At 37.4% G+C, this 22,807-nt stretch overlaps 1 protein-coding gene across 2 annotated transcripts in view; it reads left to right on the forward strand.

Annotated features, from left to right (window-relative positions):
- LOC145666450 (lachesin-like) overlaps positions 1–22,807 on the forward strand; it is a 1,090,518-nt gene that overhangs the window by 894,432 nt on the left and 173,279 nt on the right. For both annotated transcript variants that reach the window (XM_081733682.1, XM_081733683.1), the window contains exon 7: positions 3,060–3,208. In XM_081733682.1, the coding sequence (XP_081589808.1) occupies positions 3,060–3,208 (149 nt within the window). The remainder of the gene's footprint in view (positions 1–3,059; positions 3,209–22,807) is intronic.

A 22,807-nucleotide genomic window follows, 5' to 3' on the forward strand; every position in this document is an offset into this window, starting at 1 on the left:
AGTCAAACCATGTGCAACTTTCTGCGTCATCTTGCTTGCTACCTGCTATCGCCCTCCCGCTGACATAAAGGAAAAAACAGTTTTGCCGCTTCCGAAACAATGGATTCTTTTAGACAAGGAGGGAAATCGCACCAAAATACATGTTTTTAATAAGGAGGTTCACTATTTGTCCACTAGAGTGCAGTGCTGCATGGGCGGAGATATCTTTCTTGCTTTCAGAAAGTTGTAATGTGTAAACAGTAAATACAAAGATCGGGTTGCAAGATTTTTAAATGACAGCTACAACATTCATGTAAAATGGGAACGCGGTCTAAGTTAAACAAGTTTCTTCGAACCATTGTTGCTGATCAACTTATACCTTTTGCAATGAAAAATTCTACAAACATTTAGCATTCTTTCTCAACCTATTTAAATCACGATCACCTTTTATCACATCCTCTTGCCAATGAACCCCAAAGTAATTTCCATTTGTAATAGGATTTTTACAAAGAAAAAAGAAAAGAAAAGAAAGAAAGAAAAATACTGCTTCTCACTTTTAGTTCTATATGTGTAGTTTTCATGAAACGCTTTCCTAAAGTAGAACCGCTTTCAAAGTCTTGACCGGAAGACCTATCTGAAAACGACCATTAGGAAGACCTAGGCGCAGATGAGAGGACAATAATAAGATGGATCTCGCAGGGATAGGAATACAAAGTAGAAACTGGATCCAAATAGCTAAGGATAGAAATCAGTGGAGAGCTTTTGTGAACGCGGCATTGAACCTCCGGGTTCCATAGGCCATAGAGTTAGTTAGTTATGTGTAGTTTTCATTACGAATTGGATTTCGTATATGTTAAGTGTTTGTTGTATTTGCATTTTCCTTGTACGTACCTATTCTAGTATGTAGTTTGCCAGCTATTTCATTCCTCTCTGATTTTAATTCCTCAGTTGTTTTTTAAAATATTTTTTAATAGTTAAAATGCTCTTCAATGCGTTTTGCTGTATTTCAGAACACGTAGGGACATGAAAATGTATGTCTATCAAATTAAGAAATTAAAAATATTTTTGTGATACTAGACCCTAATTACATTTATCTCTTTCACCTCTATTCGCGACCTTCCGGTTGAGAAACCAGAATTAAAGCATAATGAAAAGTTATCCAAAGATAGATCTCATCAAGAGGAACAAAATGAATGCATGAGAATATATCTTTATGCTTAGTTTTACAGATAAAAGCGATTTTTTATTGTGTTAAAAATGTTTAACTCCTAGCCAAGAACAGGCTCAAGAATATACTAGGGATGGCCACAAAGTTCCGGTTCTGGCGGAACCATTTCCGCGAGGAACCGGTTCTTGGAGGTACGGTTTTCAGAATTGGTTCCAGACCTGGATCCGAAAAACCGGTTCCAGAACCGGATCTTAGAAACCAGTTTCAGACTTGAATCCGAAAACCCGGTTTCAGAACCGGATCTTAGGAACCGGTTCCAGACCTCGATCCGAAAGCCCCCAAAGACCCGTAAAAGAGGCACAAAGTTCACCTTAGTTCACGCGCTTGTGCCCTCCCCTCCCATACCCACTTGTGCCTCCAGAAAAAAATTTTGGTCCACCAGTGGGTGCTTAACGAAATGGGTTTGCCAGTTTGCCTGTGTAGCCAATGAATTTGCCAGTTACCCAGTTTATTTAGCCAAATGAGGCAAGCTACCGCAACCTGGGCGCTTGCCTGTCGCTTCCGTTTCACCTAGCATACTGTTCACAGCTTGCCAAAGCTCGGGTTTAGCGTAGGGATGGCCACAAAGTTCCAGTTCCGGCGGTACCGGTTCCGCAAGGAACCGGTTCTTGGATATCCAATTTTCAGAACCGGTTCCGGAACTGGTTCCAGACCTGGATCCGAAAAACCTATTCCGGAACCAGATCCGTTCGGAGTCGAAAACCGGCTCCGCCAGGAACCTGTTTTGGTCATCCCTAGAATATACGTACCACATATCAAAGTGAAACTATCTATTAATATATACCTGAGTCAAGTTTTTCATTATGATACTTGAGTCAAGTTTTTCATTATGATATTTTCATTATATTTTCATTATGAGTCAAGTTTTTCATATATATATATATAAACACAAACACGTGACAGTTCCAACACCCTAACTGTGTTTTCGTCACTAAAGAAGGAGTGGAAGTCTAATGAAGAGACAGTTAGTGTGTTGAAACTGTTATGTGTTTGTGTTTTTATATATATTTTTATTACGTAGCCTTGCTCAGTGTGCTGTGTTTACTGTCCGGCTCAACCCTCTTTACGTTTAGCGAAAGCCAATGGCGCGTATGAACAACGTTGTCGGATTTCATTTCGTGTAAAAGTATAACTGAAACGTTTCTTTCGGGAAACGTAGATGGGAGGACAAAGTAAACGCTTCAAACCAAGAAGGTGAAAGAATAAACACTGGTTTAGATTGACTTATACGACTATATGGAGAAAAAATCTTACAATAAAATAATGAATCTCTGCACGTAGAATCATGATTTTCTCCTATAATCATTTGGAAATGATTTTCTTTTCTCGTAAACATACAGTAACATTCTATGAACAAAGACATTTTTGAGCACAAATAATATCTCTCTCAAATATCAAATATTAGACAACCTCGCACAACTTTTCATTGGATATTGCAAAAAAGAGGACCCGCCTTAAATGTCAAGAGATTTGAACCAGACAGTAGTTTAAATAACGTGTATTCCCATTAATATTTTCAGAGTTTGTACGCATTTTCTATAAGCTATGGATATTCTTGAGCTATTCTGTAGAAATGCCATATATATATCTTGAAAATTGAATAAGCGTTCGTATCTCATATGTACAATCTTTATAATAATTATGAACATGCATTAATTACTTACCAATTCGAAACTATTTCGATGTGTGTAGTAGCTACATCTTGTAAAAGTGAGAAAAAAGCTATTAACCTTCTTATAGTCGAGTGGTCCTGGCTATTATTTCAGAATACATTGTCAGTTTTGTCTAACTAGTAAGTGAATCAGAAACAATATTTTATCTTAGTGTTCATGTGCTTATTTGTTTGTTTCAGAGTGAAATACGTAATCACAGAAGAGAAGGCCTCGTATAAAGTATACATGCGATTAATCATCAAAGCCTTCAGCCGTACAGACATCGGGACTTACAATTGTGTGTCGACCAACTCTCTTGGAAAAGCAGAGGGAACACTTCGTCTTTACGGTAAGTTGAACTTCAAATCATAACAACCATTTGATTGCAAGCCAAGGAAAAGTGGAAACATAAGATTCTCTCCTGCTAAGTTCACAGTTACTTGGCACACTGTAGTTAAGATGGTGTACTCTTCCCTACACGAATATACGATCTTATTAGCAGTCACTGTGTGTATGAAGTTTACCAGCAGGCAAGAAATATTTGCTATGAACTAATTAATGTAACATCACGAGTAATAACGTTATGTTCTCCGGAATTTTCAACTAGAGTCAACGGTGCTTATGTATTGTTAGTTTCCAGACGACTAAAATAATAACTAATTAAACTGCAAAAGAACTCCTGCATCTAGTTGATGAAGTTGAATGCTACTTCATGCCTAGTTCCGCAGAGACTACAAAATCCGGAAGGCCACTGAAGAGATGTCCCCTTTCCTTGCCGCCATTTTATTCATGTTCTCTTCTCCATATTTAAGGCAATTTTAACATTAAACCATGAACTTTAGTCTTAAGTCGCATTTAACAGTATGACTTGGGAGTAGTCTACTTTTTTTATTTTCTAAGAAATTTCAATTCTTTACTGTTACAATATGAATCTCGTAAAATATTACTAGTTGATGTTAGAAGAGTGACCAGAAACGTTTAAGTGTATATGTACTGTACATGCAAATTATATAATTCTCATTTAAAAGAAATTTAAAGCTATCAAAAATGTAATTTGTTGAAAGCTAGCAATGAATGATATTGGGGGACAACGTTTATTTTCTTCGATTTTCCATTTAGTATTGATATTCCCTGGAAGCATGTAACATAATGAAATCTGTAGATGCGTTAAAGGATTCTATACACTCTTTTCTTCACTTAATTTTTATACCATTAATAATATGTAAAAACATTAACTCTGTTTCCGTTGCTCAATGAAATTGTCTTTAAATTGAATTACTATTACTTAATTCACATTCCGCTTTTGCTATTCCTTTTAGACCAGGTTTACCCAACCCTTTCTTGTCGGAAGTTCGCTATTAAGATCTTTTCAAACCAAAGATTTCCATTTGGTCTCTTTTTAAGACACCATTATTACTTACATCAGAATAGTGTGGGTCAATGGATTATGACTCACTATTACACTATCTACTTTGACTCACTCTGTCACATGATTAACTATGACACACTCTGAGCAACGACCCACGGTCCATCTTAACCCATTGAACAGATGGGCACTTGCCCGGAAGCCCCATAATAATCTGTGCACATCAAGTGACTTGGAATAAATAAATACTAATACAAAGTATTCTAAGCTTTGAGAACCCCACATAAGAAGGCAGCTAACATCAATTCTTAGTGTATTTATTTTCATACATAGTTAAAATATTTTACTCGCAAACAATTCATTAATTTGCTGACACTGACAATAGAAAATAGCACTAAGATTTAAAATTACTCTTTAAGATTTCTCTACAGAACTACTCTCTTCCGTGATAACATTGTTGGACAAAATCAAAAAAAATAGACCAAATGAGAATTTTTATTTACCTAATACAGCAGACATAATTAGTTTATTATCTGTGAATGATAGTTAAATCTTTGACGAGGTAACAACTAGGGTAATTAAAGAATATACTTTCTTTTTTTTTTTTTTTTTTTGACTGGAGCTCCTATAGAGACCCTACCTGGAGGTACAATAACAGCTCTCCACGACCTCCCGTTAAGCTAATATAGGAAAGAAAATCTTAGTCATTGCGCACTCAATTTGATTCCATACAGCCATATTTGTTGTTTGTGTTATTTCTTACTTTTCACCTATGATGAATCCATATTCCACATTAATTACATTATTTTAAAAATAAGAATTCCCTCCAGTATGTTCTTTATGTTTCTAATGGTTTTCTTATTAAAATTAAAATAGATTGTGTACTTGCTTATTTTAATGTACTTATGCATATTTGGAATGAATGAGAGACACCAATAAGTGGAGTTGCATAGAAACTCATGAGCTTTGTCTGCTTTCTGTATAATTCAGTTGCTTGTGTTGAATAGAAGACCAATAGTTAAACCGCAAAGGCAATCTAGGGTTTCCTAGAAAAGTCGTTAAACCTATTCTGCGGAACGAGATGTCGAGTACAGGATGGGTAGAGATGGAGAGAACGAGGGAAATTGCAAAATGAGGAAATTGGAAAGAGTATGGGGCTTTTGGGATCAATGAGGAAATTTCTAGAGAAGAAAGGAAAAATTTGAAAGGAAAATCGTGTATAGTGTTATTTCTATTCCTCTTAAAATAGTTATCTTTTCTTTGTTTTTTGTGTGTCTTTGTTTCTACAAAGGAAAGACAAATTTTACTTATGACTTAATTTATAGTCTTGTGAACAAACTTTTGATTTTTTACAAGATATTAACAAATAACATCGCTAAACGCGGAGAAAGCGTTTCCTCGTATTCTGAATATTCTTTTATGTCACAGTTTACTGTTTCCCCTTCTTCTTAAATCACACGGAGAGGAGGAGAAGGGAGAAAGTTGGAGTTAATAAAAGACAATAATGATAGTCAGTAGTCAATGAGCACACTCCAAACACTTGCGTTTGTTTATTCAAGCTTCCTACCTCACCTCCTCTTCTCCTTTGCTTTAGCGTTTCTCTGTTACTTCTCAGATGAAAAATAGCACTCCCACGTAACGCATCGGGCTGTTGAAATGACGAAAAAATACTGTAATATTACTTTGATAAGGTAATAGGTAGAGCAATTTAGCACACGGGATTCGGTTTTCTCCAACAACCTTTTTATTATAAAAATTCCTGTTATATACAATACCACACAAAGTCACTATAATTGTGGTTCTAATACCAATACAAAGTTTACTAAATAGTTAAAGTAAATGGCAGTCCGTGTACTCAGGCAGCCAAGGAAGGGGTTCTCACAAAGCTCCAGGCAAGGTTAGTTGAAGTGGGTTATTATTTTCAGTCTTCCAGGCAAGCAAAGAGAAGTTAGAGTCCCGCAGAGCTCCAGACAAGCTAGGTGAAAAGGAAACCCATAAAGCTCTCCGTAAGCTAGGTGGTTGCGGTTAGGATTCTCTCAGAGTTCCACGCAAGCTAAGAAGATAGTTGAGTTTCCACAAAGCTCCAGGCAAGCAAACAGAGGTTGGATGCCCGCAAACTCCAGACAAGCTAGGCGGAAAGGAAAACTCCACGCAATCTAGGTGGTTGCGGTTAGGAATCTTTCAGAGCTCGACGCAAGCTAAAAAAGTGGTTGAGTTCCCACAAAGCAACAACCAAGCTGAGTGGGCAGGATGCCTCAAAGCTCCAGGCAAGTTAGGAGGCTTGGGTTAGGTTAGATCTCTCAGAGCTCCAGGCAAGCTAGGAGAGGGGAACTGACTAGCCAAAACTTGTGTCAATTGGGGCGTTGGATGAAGTTGTACACCCTCTTCAATATTGCGGGTACGGTATTGTTCCTCTTTTATTACAGGACCAGATGATGACGAGGATTCCTGTCGTCTGCTTCATGTAGTTATTTCTAATAGAAGATCATCTGGTTTTGTTTATAAATAAAATCCACGTATTGATGTTCACAAATATGAACCATATTGGAATATTAGAGTATGTTCCACTAAATGGTTTGGAAAAGCTTCATTCAGCAACTATTATTGAGTCAAAATGTTCACACTTTTACAACTTCGAAAGAATGAATGTTATCAACGGCAGTTAAGTAGCAAACAAATCTAATAGTATAAGTGTAATCGATATTATAAAATTAAAAGGCTCCAGTGTGTCAGTAACTCTAATTCTTAATAGTAAACAGCCACCGTTCTTTTACGTTTGCTGGCTGTCTGCCTTTATTTGAAAATGGATATTGATGATTCTGAACATGAATGTGGTTTGTTCTTTATTAAGACTTCATTACTGTAAAAGGAAATGGTCTCAGTCTGTCCGTAACCCGAATTCCTAATGGTTAAAAGTTGCCGCTGCTTTAAGCAGTTCAATCTTTAACATCTATCGCCAACCCATCTGAAGCGTACTATCGTTTGCAAACTGTAACCATATTTCGATTTTAACATTAATAGTTGTATAACTGGAAGTTAATTTGTGTGGAAACAAAAAAAAATGAAATAATTATAAACAATTACAACTTTTAATTATCGATGACGTTAACCTATAGCGTACAGGAAGTTGAAAGCTTGGAGGGAAGAATTAGTAAAATTAGATCACAATATTTGATAACTAGTCGTGCACAAAAATTTCTAATGATCAATTTTTTGTGCATAAGAAGAAATTAAATATAGCTGATTTCATAGTGTGAGAAACCTGCAGTTAGGTGATGTCCTTCCAGGTTTCTACGTAGCCATATTCTGTCCAGATGAACAATATGCTCGTTGATGCAGTGTTGTTGTTGAAGAAGTAATTATGCCCTTTATTTCCCTCGTCACGGCCGACTTGACGGCCCCCTTTCAAGTAGTTTGGACTTCGAAGACAAGAATTAGCCTATTGAAGCAAAATCTAGCGGATATGATGAATGGTAATTGAACATGACCTATTTTGGCCAAAAGCCACGTTACAATCTTACCGTTGAGGGCCGAAGGCATTCTCGTGGGCATCACTCAAATTTTCGGAACAAATTAATTGTGGCATCACGCAGGTTATTCGCTGAAGGAGCTATTCAAGACCTAGGTAGAAGCCCATTCATGATCTCGCTTCTGGAACGAATTCTTGCTGAATAAGATCCTTGGCATCAAAAATTGCAGTAATCAAAGACTTTATTTGTGGCTTCTGTATCCAAGCCTTGGAGCTTGTATCGCTCAAATATGCTTGTTCTATTCGGTGTTGCAGGCAAGCATTCTGTAGCAAGCCTTAGTTTTCCGTAGCACATTTTCCAAATTTTACTCACAAAATTTGCTTCAGTCTTTGCTCCGTGCTGAAAACACAACCGAATTACTACGTAGCGTGTGTCACTATTAAACTTCAGTATTCGATTGCTGGATGCTGCCAAAAGAGTGTTGAAAAAGTTCCTAATCACTCGTCAGACATACGCATTCTCGGCGCTATTGTAGTGTAGTTTCTCTGGTGCGCAGCTTCCACTGGTTGCAAAAAAATTCAATCCGGGACCCATATCGAATTTTGTATGCCATCACCTCTTGGGAATGTTGTTCATGACTTGAGTTAATAAAATATATTTATATCTATTGAATCTATAGTATAACCTTTTTTCTGTCTTGCTCCTAAATGCATTTAAATTACGTCTGTACTCCTTTGTTTACTACATTTAGCTACTTCTCACATCGAAGCGAAGCGCGCTATACCACTAAAGTTCATTACAATCCTTCCCTTTCGCGTAGTTTGAAGTTTGAAGAACACCATTGATATCATACGTCCATTTATAGTGTAGAGTGAATAGCGAATGTCTTATATATTAGAAAAAACTCAGTTTCGAATTATGTTGAATCCGTCCAGCAGCTAGGTTATATGAGACGTGGACATTAACGTGGGATCCGCCGAGAATCAAACCCAGGTTTTCCATGCCAAAGGTGCATACGCTATCCACGTAGCCATGAAGGAGCTCGCCACACTTACGAAAACTATTTTATAGTATGAAGAATTACAACTTTGTAGATGATAATACTATTATTCTTCTGTCTCTCTCTCTTTTACTCGCCGCATAAATAAGAACCTTTAAACGGCCATTGACACAACTACTGCGTCAAGGCTTTAAACTTCAGTAGATCAGCCCCTAATTATAGTCCATTTCATACAACTGTTTCTATGACAACAGCACGTTCAGCCAATGATAATGGATCATTTCTCTCCTTCTGCAATGGTAAACACTCCACCCTTTCACCATGTTGCCAATTTGAATATAAACAAATGCACATTAGTTTAGTCGAATGTCAACTTGAATAGTGGGCCTGTTGATTATTAAGAGCATATTTTTAGTTGTCTTTCGTGTCATTTACATTTATAAAACTGAAATTTACGTACAGTGAAGAATTTCGTGTTTGAATACCCGACGCAAAAGCTGGCAACACAGCATAGAGCACAACGTGCGCGCAACTAGCTGTCAGAAGCGACAAGTAGTATCACTAGCAGTATAAGCTAGGAAAAGAATTTTGAATTAATGTGTTCCTGAAGGATGAAGTTTTCCGCCAATATAAAAGGGTTATTCAAAAAGCGCGCCGGTTTTGGATCGTCTGGAAAATTTTTGTTTCTCGGTTGCCGACATTGTTCTGTATTGTTGTTCTACCCACAAACATTCCGATTATCACCTTAGTCTGAATTTCTCGCATTTCTTCAGTCTGTGTCTATCCATAAAGCAGTTTACTATAGCGCAAGGTGTGCTAATTGTGAAAACTTTTTATTAGAACAGAGAAAGTGTGACAAGCGGTGAAAGTGACAAATTGTGACAGTTAATGAAAACTGATACCGTGCGATGATAAGGGTTTTGTGGCCTCATTTCGATGGAATGACACTCTAGAGTTGTGGTTTCAGCAGGAAATCAATGACCTGGCATGATGACCGCGAAACAATCCAAACGCTCCAAGAGCGGTTCTCGGATCGTCTCATTTCGCATAATGAGCTTAACTCCTCGTGACTTTTTTCTTTGGGATACTCTTTGATCATTAGTGTATGTCAATAAACCCCGTTCCATCCGTGAATTAAAGGAGGAAATTCGACGAGTTATCGGCGAAATCCAAGTGGAAACTTGTCAAGCAGTCATAGCGAATTTCACGAACAGAGTTATTGCACGCCAGCACAGTAGAAGTCAAATGCCCGACTTCATTCACCATACCTAAAATCGGAATGTGTGATGAACATGTTTATGAATTTTGTTAGTGTATTTTGAATAAATAAAGTTCATAATTTGATGTAACAAACCCGGCGCGCTTTTTGAATAACCCTATACATTTTATGTATGTGGGGGTACCACGACACGACGGAGGGAGACAGGGTAAAGTTCGTGTTTTTTAAAATCAGATTTTATAGGAGGCCATTATCCCCCTTGGTGGCACTCATAAAATTGATATGTGAAGCAATGAAGTAGTCTACTACATGTTCATCACACATTCCGATTTCAGGTATGGTGAATGAAGTCGGGCATTTGACTTCTACTGTGCTGGCGTGCAATAACTCTGCATGTGCACTTATTGCTTTTGTGGGGAGGGGAGCAAAGTTAACTAATTTTTTGAGTCTCAGTTTTTGAAGTAAATTATATTTATTTTCAGGACGATTCCATATACGACAGGATATCTTTCAATTTCCACTAAATTGATCTGCACAAATGTTTACCTCCTGAGAATCTCTGTTCTATAAGATTTCCAACGATGAATGAATCATGACTCTGTGATAATTACGGTCACCAAGGCCGCCAACGCAAAGATGTGTAACAGCCCTTCGAAAATGATATATAGGGCATTTTTATAGGAATTTCGTTCTGAATTTTTATCTCGCTTTGTATTGCAACAATAGCTACTATTTTTTATATTATTGTCACAAGTGTGTTGCCTATACATTAGCATCATTTTGTCAGCGTAGGATGACTACAATGGTTTCCAGAGCCCCATAAATTCTATTTTTATTTTATTTTTATACACTTATTGTTTCTTCTATGAATAAAGCAAGAATTGCACAAATGTCATTTCGTTGGAATTTGTGTTCTATAAGCTTTCCAACTATGTATCAACCATTTCTCTGTGATAATTATGGTGGTCCCCAGGGTCCCCAACGTGAGAATCTACTCTTTTGTTCAAATCCCTGTCGGGCGTATAAAGGTTAATGGAAAGAATATGAAACACGCATAGCTTACGACTTACAATTTGGAAAACTCGCTGATGTAACTTCTATTTTTAGCTCCAGAACACCTTCGCGATATCACTCCTGAATGATTTGTATCAAATTATACATCTAGTGAGTTCATTTCTAGCGATCAGAAACGCTAGATTGGCTGTATTCGACAAGAAGAGAAGGTTTTTATTTCACATTACCAAACTACGGTAGACTTCAAAGTTATAAGGATTAATTATGAGAATTAATGTCGATTGATTGATTGAATGGAGTTTAATGAGGACGTTAGCATCGAGGACAGTGCCGGATTTACGTATAAGCTAAACAAGCTATAGCTTAGGGTCCCTAGCGCCGCTGTAAGTAGTAGTTTGCAATAACTTTCTCAGCATTCGTCATACGTAGAGGGAAAAGTACTAAAAATTCAAAGCTTTTCTCCCTAGACCTAACAACTCTTCCCTCACAGATAATCGAAACTGATATGGTATTTTTTTTTTTTTTTTTTTTTTAGTATAGGGTTGACAATTACATCAAAAGAAAGTTTCATGCATGACACAGCACTATATCACTTCATAGCTGACCACCTGCTGATGCAGGCCGGCAAAATAATTTCGCGAACTGGCGTGTGGTTCAAGACCGCTGCTTTAGATCATTTTCGTAAAATGCATCAACATCATTTTGCGAACTAATCCAGTTTTATTTTTTCGAACTGAACAACAGGATAAAATTTTAAATCATCTTTGTATGGTAGCTATTATGAATATCTATTAGAAACGGTCATGAATAATATACACGTACATCATCATCATCATCATAGGTATTCTGCCATTATGGCAGATCACTTGTTGCAACTGAGAAGCCTCCATGCTCCACAGTCTTTCGATAACCTCTTAGTCTTTACTAGGGATGGCCAGATCCGGATATTTTTGGATCCGGATATCCGGACACTGGATCCGGATCCGAGATTTCGGATCTTGGATCCGGATCCGAAATTTCGGATCTTAGATCCGGATCCGAAAAAACGGATCTTGGATCCGGATCCGAAATTTCGGATCTTGGATCCGGATCCGAAATTTCGGATCTTAGATCCGGATCCGAAAAAACGGGTCTTGGATCCGGATCCGAAATTTCGGATCTTGGATCCGGATCCGAAATTTCGGATCTTAGATCCGGATCCGAAAAACCGGATCTTGGATCCGGATCCGAAATTTCGGATCTTGGATCCGGATTCGAAACTCCGTGTCAGAAAATTCGGGTGTTCCGAATCAGCAAAATTTTCGAAATTATTGACAAAGTGATTTTCATTCCTATGCTTAAAATAAGATTTTAAGAAACTTTTGGTATCTGATCGTGTGACAGCCTTGCGTTCTCTTCATTCTGTTGATATGTGGTTTTCGTGCCTTAATATGTCACAATTACTCCAAATTTGATTGAGTAAAACTGTGGAGTTAGGTGAGAGCAATCTCATTGTCAGATTAGATTCTAGTGGAAATATTTGACCGAAAGGTAGTAAATCTTTTTTAAAGCTGTCGTCCTGATGGAAATTTGTCCTTTGTTTTCTGTAACACTAGTCAAATGCTGGGATGAAACCTTAGTCTCAAGCCCAAGCTTCTTCATTAGACTCTGGCTGCTTACTTTTCTAATTCTTTCTGAGTTATTGTGGTCACTGAATGAGGCCATTTCCTAGTCGTGATGGGCTAGGCCATTGCTAATAGAACAGCCCATAAAATATAGATCAAATGAAATTAAGGAGCAACTTCCTTTTCTTGCTCTTGATGAGCTTTTTTTTTCTTTCTTTAAAAATACGTTTCTCTGTGACCGTACCACTCCAGTTAGAATTAAGAATAGTAGTAGAGATGAAGATCTAAATGGCAATTAATGTATCAAAATCGATGTATTAATGTACTGTATGTGTATACAAAATACCATATGGAGCCTCGAGCAGTAACACGTATCTTTGTAATTAGTAATCCACTACTATTAACTCTGCATAGGTTGTATAAGGAGCTATATCATTCATGTAAACACATAGGCGGATGCAGGGGGAGGGGAAAAGTCGTTCGCCCCTACCCAGTGGCACCATTAACAGTGTACTTTAGTAGTAATTTGTGGCAATTTCAGATCATCTAAGTAATTTTTCACTGCTAGCATCCCCAACCGCCCCCTAAGAATCCATCCGCCCCCTCCAAGAGTTCGTTCTGGATTCGCCCCTGCGCAAACATAATTTTATACAACTCATTCAAGAGTATATTTTGGTAGCTTTTTAAAATTTTTATCTTAAAGGATTGTCATTTCTCGTGGCTACTTATGCAATTTTGTCCACAGGCATACATGCAATTTCCAGTCATTACGCAAATACATTTATATACTTAATAGACCTCGGCTAGTTGGGGGCTTCGCCACTAGACCCCGTTATTAGGGCCTCGCACCACAAAAGCCTCTAATCATAATCAATTTAAAAAGAAATGTCTGGGGATTTGCCCTTAGACCCTCTGATATCTCATTTGATCGACCTATGACCTCGTACCTCGTAAACCTACAACCATACCGAATCTCAGTTCAAATATCAAATTGTATGTAATAACATTCCGGTATCCCGAGACATACCGAATTTCAGTGCGAGTACATGGGGGCTTTCCCCCCAGCCCACACATTTGCTCGGTCTACGGCCTCGCACATCATACGCCTGCAAACATAACGAATTTTTAAGGGGCCGCGGTGGCTCAGTGGTAGAGCGTTCACCTCCGGTGCTTGGGGTCCCTGTTTTGATCCCAGCTTGCACCGTGTGGACTTTGTGGTTGACAAACACTGTGCTCGTGGGATTTCTCGGGGTTTTCCCGTTTCCTCCTACTTTCTTCATTTCATTTATTTCTCATAATCACCGTCTCCTTTAGCCTAACCGGCATAAACGTGGGATGTAAAACACAAGCATTTCATTTCATAAGATAACGAATTTTTGTTCAAATAACAAGTTTCATTTCTCTAACATTCCAGGATTCCGAGATATAAAAGTATTTTCTCCCCGCCCCTTTACTTCCCCTCTAAGACATACATCAAAAAACGCTTAAGTACATACCTAATTATTTCAAATGTAAAGTCCAAATACTAAATTCTATGCTCCTAACCTTCAGAGGTTCCCAGATATTGACATGTTATTATAATAATTACAATCCCCACCCTCTTTCCTTTCCATCTCTTTTCTTTTCCTTTTTACTAAAACGTCCAAAAACACTGAAACACATGTCAAATTATTTTCAATGAGAAGTGCAAATACCAAATTTCAAGTCTCTAACCTTAAAGGATATAACATATTAATACAATAATTGTAATCCCCACTTAATTTTTTTCTCGCCCTTTTTCTTCCCTTCTGGGCCACACACAAAAAAAAACGTTGAAATACGTATCTAATTATTTTAAGTGAGAAGTCCAAATACCAAATTCCATGTTTCTAACCCTTTAAGTTTCCGAGATATAGGCATATTATTATACTAATTGCAAAATTGCAATTACCACCCGCTCTTTTACTTTCTATATCCTCCCTGCCCCTTCTAATTTAAATATCAAAAAGCACTTAAACAAGTATCAAATTATTTTCAATGAGAAACCCAAATACCAAATTTGAAGTATCTAACGTCAAGAATCATCAATATTTTCCACCCCATTTCCCCCCTTCCTCGTCGAATTTCCCAAAGTCCTTCCTTAGTGGTATCCTACGTCACAAACCCTATAAACTGTCCAAATTTCAAGTTTGTAGCTTAAGCGATTTGGTCTGTACGGTGATCTGTCACTCACTCACTCAGTCACTCAGGACTTTGCCCTTTTTATATAGAGATATTTAAGATTTTATGGGAAAGCCATGGATTTTGTCCTAAGGCCGCCAGTGTCTTAGAAGTGTAATAGCTTTGCTATAAACTTTAAGCAATCAACTGACTGATCTGCGTCTATATGTATTATGTAAAATACCGCTTATGATATTTATTTTGCTCGTAATAAAAAAAAATAGAAATGATGACGAAAATTCAAAGACATCCATGATTTTAGCGTAATGCTGCAGGAGTTCAGATCATTGAATTAATCATAAGAGCCGATTGTATAAGATAGACTACATTAAATTCCAATGTGGCACAAAGAAAATATGCAGTTTTTCAATGTTATAACTCATTCTGAAAATATTATCATAGGTCACACAAACAATCGAATTTTAATCTTAACTCGATTAATATATAAAAAAGGCAGATCTATACAACTACTGACTTCAGATGAAAGTGGCATACTTGTAGTACGTTTAAAGATATACTAAAGACTAAATGATGGGGTGTGCGGAACAATGGTCTAACCCCGAAAAATGTGAAAATGAGATTTTGATGTAATCTTTCGTCGTTTAAATTGATTTGTCTTCCCACTGAGTTAGATAAAATTCACCTAGTAAATTTTATACATATGGATATTTTAGTTCTGGGTCTCAATCTAAGGCCTAAAATATTCAAAACAGGAGTACGAATCTGAACTTCGAAATTTCGGGTGTGGATCCAGGAACCGGATATCCGGATCCGGATCCAATATTCAAAACTTCGGATCCGGATCCAAGATCCGAAATTCCGGATCCGGATCCAAGATCCGAAATCTCTTCCTCTTCTTAATAATATCTAAAATTGTTGTTTTCCTTCCCACCATTTCTAACACCCTCTCATTCGTTTTCCGCTCGATCGAGCTAATTCGCTCCATTCTTCTCCACACCCACATATCGAAGGCTTCCAGTCGTTTTTCATCACTTTTGCGTAATGTCCATATTCCTGACCCATACCGTACAATACTCCACACGAAGCATTTCATTAGTCTTTTTCTCAACTCTTTATTCAAAGTTCCACAAAATATTTTTTTTCTTTCTCCTAAAGGCTTCTTTCGCCATTCCTATCCTTAAGTCCTAAAGTCAATCTCATGTCATTTCATGTACACTTAATAAATATGAAATATATATTGTTTTCTTTTCTGTAGAAACGGGAATTTCTCTTTCCTTGTAAAAGGGTATTTCAAGGTAAAATACTTCCGTGCAGACAAGGACAACGCGTATATGATAGTATGAATGTACTTAAGAGAGTGCAATGTATAAGTGCATCAGTATGTGTGTGTGTGTGTTAATGTCTACCGGGAGAGCAAGTTAAGATAGAAAGAAAACTTTTTGAGGACGAGGACTCCCCCTTCTCCTGCCGTCCCTCAGTTTCCAACATCCTTTAACAGTTAGTGGGAAATGAGAACAAGGCGCTGAGCTGCCGGTTCCAGTAACTACCGAGCTTTTCGCTTGGGCTTATCTTTTTCTTCTAGGAGTGTTGCTAGCTGAAAATATAATGTCTCAAACATGTACTAGATAGCAGTAAAAAGACATCATACGCTCCTCTACTCGCGCTGCGCTCTCTTCCGGTCGATTTTTCTTCTTCAAGTGTTGCTTAAAGTAAATGGCAAAGATGGAAGGTATAACCGAGAGCAAAGCACATACTTAATGTGAAGAGAATTAAGATTTTACGCGACCAGCCTCTCCTACGTAATGATAAGATCATGATTTACTCATATAACAAGATAATTATGGTATCTTTAAAAAATGTGTTTGCTATGTCCTATTATGTTGTTACAGCCATAAAAATGAATCCTGCAAAGTGAGTAACCGCACTGAAAGAATAAGGTTTAAGTGAAATATATATATATGCTACGTGTTTTGTTTCTGATTTCAAAATATTTGTTAATGTAAGTTCGAATTTTGGAATATTTGGACCCAAGAGGAAGGGGAATGAGGAATGGCAGAAGCTTGATAACGAGGAACTACATAATTTGTATCTTTACCAGACATTGTTAGGGTCATCAAGTCTACAAAGCTCAGATGGGCTGGTCCTGTAGCCAGAATGGAAGAACGTAGGAACGTTTTTAAAGTTTTCACTGGAAATCCAATCGGAAAACAACCATTAAGAAGACCTAGGCCTGGATTAAAAGTCAATATTTAGATGGATCTCATAGAAATAGGAATACAAAGTAGAAACTGGATCCAGTTGGCTAAGAATAGAAGTCAATGGAGAGATTTTGTGAACGCAGCATTGAACCTTCGGGTTCCGTAGGCCATAGAGTTAGTTTAGTAAGTTCGAATTACGAAGATTCTGGGCTATGTTTTCTTCTTAGGGGGTTACGTCTTCTAGAACTTCCTCTTTTGTTAACCTTGGGTACATGCAAGATTGTAAGGGCCCCAAAAGTACCGTTACATTTTGTTTCTTAATTTGCTTTTCTTTGTTCGTAATATTAATTTATTATTAGTTATTTTGTGTTCTTTGCTATTTTTCAAAATTGTTATATTAAAATATTATATATGGTAGAACCTATGAAAGCAAGAAGTCATAACATTTCCTTGAAATATCACGTCGTAGAATAGAAAATTGGGAGTAGAAGAAAAGAAAGTTGTATTGAATATTGGGCATTTATTCCGAAGTTGGGCGTCCGCTTTCGCCACGATTTTTCGCTGTTATCTCCTTTCCACACTTTCTGCAATTTGTTATTAGGTTCATTAATCCGTGCTCTTCACAAACTTTTAAAAGATTTTGCTCGTTATCAACGTATTGCTTCACAAATGTTAAAACTTAGTTTATTGCCCTTGTACATTCGCCATTTTGATAACATAAATGCTCGTTTCTTTCCCACAATGCAACTGTTCGGTTACCTTGCGCCAAGTAGTTCCCTCCGCTCGCCGTATAGTCCCATGTTTATAACCGCTTATATATAACAAATAAACAGATTTTTCGAGACTCTTATACATTATCAAGCACACAAACGATCAAATTATCCATATCTCTCCTGTAAATTTTAAAAATTTTGCTGGAAACGGACGCCCAACTTTGGAATTTAACCCGAATATTGAATATACATTTTTCCTTAGTGATTCTTGGTTTGTAAAGTGTTCGTGTTGTTACATTATGAAGTTTTAAATTATTTCTGTCCTACGAATCATTCTTTACTTTTATATTGCCATGAATAATTGAAATTACATCTGAAAGTAGCTTATATAGTCAAATGTTATGGAATATATTATGCAGCAGTTTCCAAAACAATCTAAATTTTGTACAGTAGAAGCTGGTAACGCCTTGTGAGTAAAACGCTAGTCAAACATTTATCATAGCACACGTTTTAATGTAGTTTAAGCTGTTCCTCCATAATATACTGTGTTTATATTTTTTAATTCAACTACTATTGCAATGTGATAAATTGAAGGGAGAGAAATGCAAAAGAATAAGTAATTTTGCTAAGATGAGATTTAATCGATATGAATGGATCAACGATGTAATTGTGTATCATTGTTATAAAATATTGGATCATATGAAACGACGAATTATGAATTAAGAAGATTAATGTATGATATGAAAAGTAGTCTTCGAGTTGATAGATTAATGTAGTTACTCTCGTCATTCTCTACGTTGTGATGTTGTGTAGAATTTCAGGGGAATAGTTAGGAAACTAACGTGCTATTGATGTCACATATGCTGTATATTTCGTATAGATATCTATTGTAAATGCAAGTTGACTTTAGATCCATTACCCTACTGTATATTTGTGGATATTAAAGTATTATTACTGATGGGAGATTGTTGAACATCGTTATTAATTGAAGATCTCTTTAGCTGAATTCCATAGCATAGACATATGAAGTTTTAGATAATAAGCGCTCGTCGATGGTCATCGGCTTCCCTTTAGCTCCTATTCTTCGAAAGCAAATCAGATGCGTTATTCAGTTGTACTTTCTATTAAGATGGCGACCCAAGAGCTTACCTTTTCAGAAGTGAAGGAGAAAGAATTTAGTTGATGTCCACTTCTTGGTACATACGAAAAAATGGTGGAGCATCACAAGATATTTATTAAAATTTCATGGTTTTACAAGATCTTGAAAGTGTAAGAAGGAAAGACGTTCAGGCAACCTCTTTTGCCTCTTAGAGGTGTATTTCGCATAAACCTGTCTTATACACAGCCCAGCATGCAAGGACAATATTTATACACAAGTTCTATGGAAAGTAACACAAATTTGGTAATGGAAAGAAAGAAATTTCTGGTTTTACATCCTGTAATTATGTCCTTTGTGCTAAAGGTGATGGATGATGCTGTTATGATCTGGAGCCCATCGCAACGGCCATACCGATACCAACTGGAAAAAAGTCCAATCTAAATTTATCAAATACTTAGCATACAAGAGAATTGGAAACTATCCATCTTATGAAAACTTTCTAAAATTAATAGACGACTTCTGTATTCCTACACTTGAACAAAGGCGAAATGTGAAAGAACTCATTTTTCTTCATAAAGTAGTACAAAACGAGTATAATTGTACAGATCTGATATCGACACTAAATTTTCATGTCCTGACACTTAAAACTCGTGCTGATAACTCTAGCCTTTTCTATTGCAAAAAAGCAAGGACTAAAGTATTATTGAAGTCACCAATCTGGAGAATTTTCTTCTTATAACAAAATATGTGTCGAACACAAAGAAATTGACATCTGTAATGTGAACTATATGTTTAAGAAAACTATTTTAAATTTATTTTGTAATACACTAATACTGGAATTGGACTGATGCCTGTTGTGTTGATGACAAATAAATAAATAAATAAATGATTAATGAAAGTAAGTTATTATGAGTGAATTGGTTGAACGAGAATGTAGAAGGAAAGGAAAAGAACCCGAGAAAATAACACCACAACTCGCATGACCCACAATCGAACGAGAAATTTCTCATCAGAGGTGACGGATCCCCCACTGAACCACTGCCCCCCCCCCCCCGAATTTCGCAATGGAAGTTTGAGGGAGATTTTTTTTTATCTCAATGGACAGTTCAACAATGGTAAGTTCGCTCCTTTGCAATTCCATGGACATTTTGGTGATGAATTATCTCAATTTACGGATAATTGATTATCAAAGTGATATGCGGGTGGACAAGAGATGGCGCAACGAACGGAGCGTCCCACAGTTCCGTGTATCCACACATGTGTTGCAAACCCCTGTCATCGCGTATCGTTCGTAGTATAGGGCAGTGGATTAAAGCGTCAACAACACCAGTTTGTAGTTAAGTGAACATGGCGCAATTTGTGCCTGATAAAGTGTTTTTGCGGGGTGTCCTGCTGCATTACTTGAACATGCAGAAAAGTGCGACTGAAAGTCATCGTATTTTGGTGGAGGTGTATAGAGACTATGCTCTAGCTGAGCGAACGTGTCAGAAGTGGTTTGCACGGTTTAGAAGTGGTGATTTCGGCTTGGCAGACCAAGAGCGAGCTGGACAGCCAAAAAAATTTCAAGACGAAGAATTGACAGCATTGCTCGAGCAGGATTCGTGTCAAACGCAGGAACAACTTGCAGCAGCATTAGGCGTTGATCAAACAACAGTCTCCAAACGCTTGAAAGCCATGGGAATGATTCAAAAGATGTCACATTGGGTTCCACATGAATTGAAAGACAGAGACGTTGAAAGACGAAAAACCATTTGCGAATTGCTGCTTCAACGACAGAGCAGAAAGGGGTTTCTGCATCGAATTATTACGGGTGATGAGAAGTGAATCCATTACGAGAACCCTAAACGAAAAAAGGCCTGGGTGAAACCAGGTGAACCAGGTCCATCACAACCAAAACGAGATATTCACTGTGCAAAGGTTATGCTGTGCATATGGTGGGATATGAAAGGTGTGGTGTACTATGAGCTGCTGCAACCGGGTGAAACTATGAATGGAGAACGTTATCGACGACAATTAATGCGTTTGAAGCAAGCTCTGGCCAGAACACGACCAGAATGGGAGAACAGACATGATAAACTTATTATTCAACATGATAACGCTCGCCCACATGTCGCAAAACCGGTCAAAACCTATTTAGAAAATGTCGGATGGGAAGTTTTACCCCACCCGCCGTATTCACCAGACGTTGCTCCTTCGGACTACTACTTGTTCGATTGCATGAACAACGATTTGATTGGACAGCGGTTTACTTCTTTAGAAGATATCGAAACATGGGTCTCTGACTGGATCGCTTCCAAGGATGAGGACTTCTTTCGCCACGGAATCCGTACATTGCCTGACAGATGGGCGAAAGTGGTGGCTAGCGATGGACAATATTTTTCTTAAGGTATTTATGTATTTTGTGTTTGTACTACAGCTTCAATGTGTGCGTACCAACCGCACGAATTAATTCCTAGACCAAATACGAATACAGATAAATTTGATTTTTCTCGCCAAATATTTCGTATGGAATGTTGTAATATACAACATACAAATATATCATAATATTCTGTATGTAGAGTTAAATGACGTACAAGGGAAGGGAATCCTTTAACCCTTCACCCTTTTATTATAAAAATGTCATATAATATTTTGTACAAATTTTTTGTAAGTCTCTCTCGAAGTCTCTGAAAGCTCTAAATAAATGTTTTCAGTGTCGGTTATGAAAGGAAGTTTGCCTTAGCCCACAGCGACCTCAGACGGGAAATGTTATACTCCGTAGCTCACAGAAGTCTCGAGAGCAGGTATTGAAGGATAGCCCATGGCCTTGGTAGAATGTATTATAGGTCAGTGTTAAATTCAGGCATGTTCAGGGGTGGCTGAGTCCCCCTAGATTGTCTATAATTACACATGTATTGAAATATTTGATTTTTTCTGTTTAATGCTTTCCGGAAATAAGTCTTAAAAGCAAAGATTTTTGTGTTTTAAAGAAAATTAGTTTCTTCTTTTGCACAACCTAATTGTTCTAATTAACAAACCGCGTTCTGGTATAAAGTTGAAGTTAAACAAAAACTTGGAAATTAGATACAGACGCACATAAACGCTTTACAACGTTAGTTAGGGGAAAATTGCAATATGTTGGTTATTGCAACCGACCAGACAATAACAAGTCGCGAGTTTTGTTGCGTCTGATTCGTGCTGCTTAATTGCAATCTAAAACAGAGCCCCCCTTAAATTTTTATTGCCCCTCCCTTGTACAAAAGTCTGAATTCAACACTGTTATAGGTGAACAATCAGCACTGGCACTGGTGATTTCTTCGTCCTGCCGTCCTCTTTTATAGCTGTCCTTTTGGAGGAAGGATCTGTGGAGGAGTTGTCGGATTTCTTCGTGATTCTCCGAGTCCTCTTCGTTTCTTTCTGAAGTGTAGTTTCCTTCTGTCATCTGCTACTGTTCGTTTACAAGTCGTAAATGCACGTGTTTATAGTGAAAACTTGTGGCTTATTGTATGTGTTGGTGCACGGATCCTTGCAATATATATATATATATATATATATATATATATATATATATATATATATATATATATATATATATATATATATATATATATATATATATATATATATATATATATATATATATAACTACGAGAAGTTGTCGCAAAAGTCAGCAAATGTAGGAATTGTGGATATACAGAAAATTAGCAGGCTGTAGCGGAAAACTAAGTCAACAGTGTAGAAAAAAGACAAGGAAATCGAACGATATTTAAAAAAAAGTTAAAAGGATGAACGAATAGATTACGGCAATCTGCAAATTTGTGAAGTCACCTAGAAAAGTGAATACCTGATTTCTTCATACCTTATTTGTTCTTTAACCAATGAGCCCTTCTTCCTTGGTAGAGCGCTCACCTCTGGTGCTTGGGGTCCCGGGTTCGATCCCAGCCCCCGCCAAGTGAACCTTGTGGTGGACAAACACCATGTGCATGGGCTTCCTCTGGGCTCTCCCGTTTCCTCCCACTTTCTTCATTCCACCATTTCATTCATTACTCATAATCACCGTCTCCTTTAGCCTAACCGGCATAAGCGGGGACGTAAAACTCAAATATTTCATTTCATTTCATTTGAT

Source organism: Thermobia domestica, chromosome 12 (genome assembly GCF_964235325.1).
Source record: "Thermobia domestica chromosome 12, izTheDome1.hap1.1, whole genome shotgun sequence".
Classification (NCBI taxonomy): Eukaryota; Metazoa; Arthropoda; class Insecta; order Zygentoma; family Lepismatidae; genus Thermobia; species Thermobia domestica.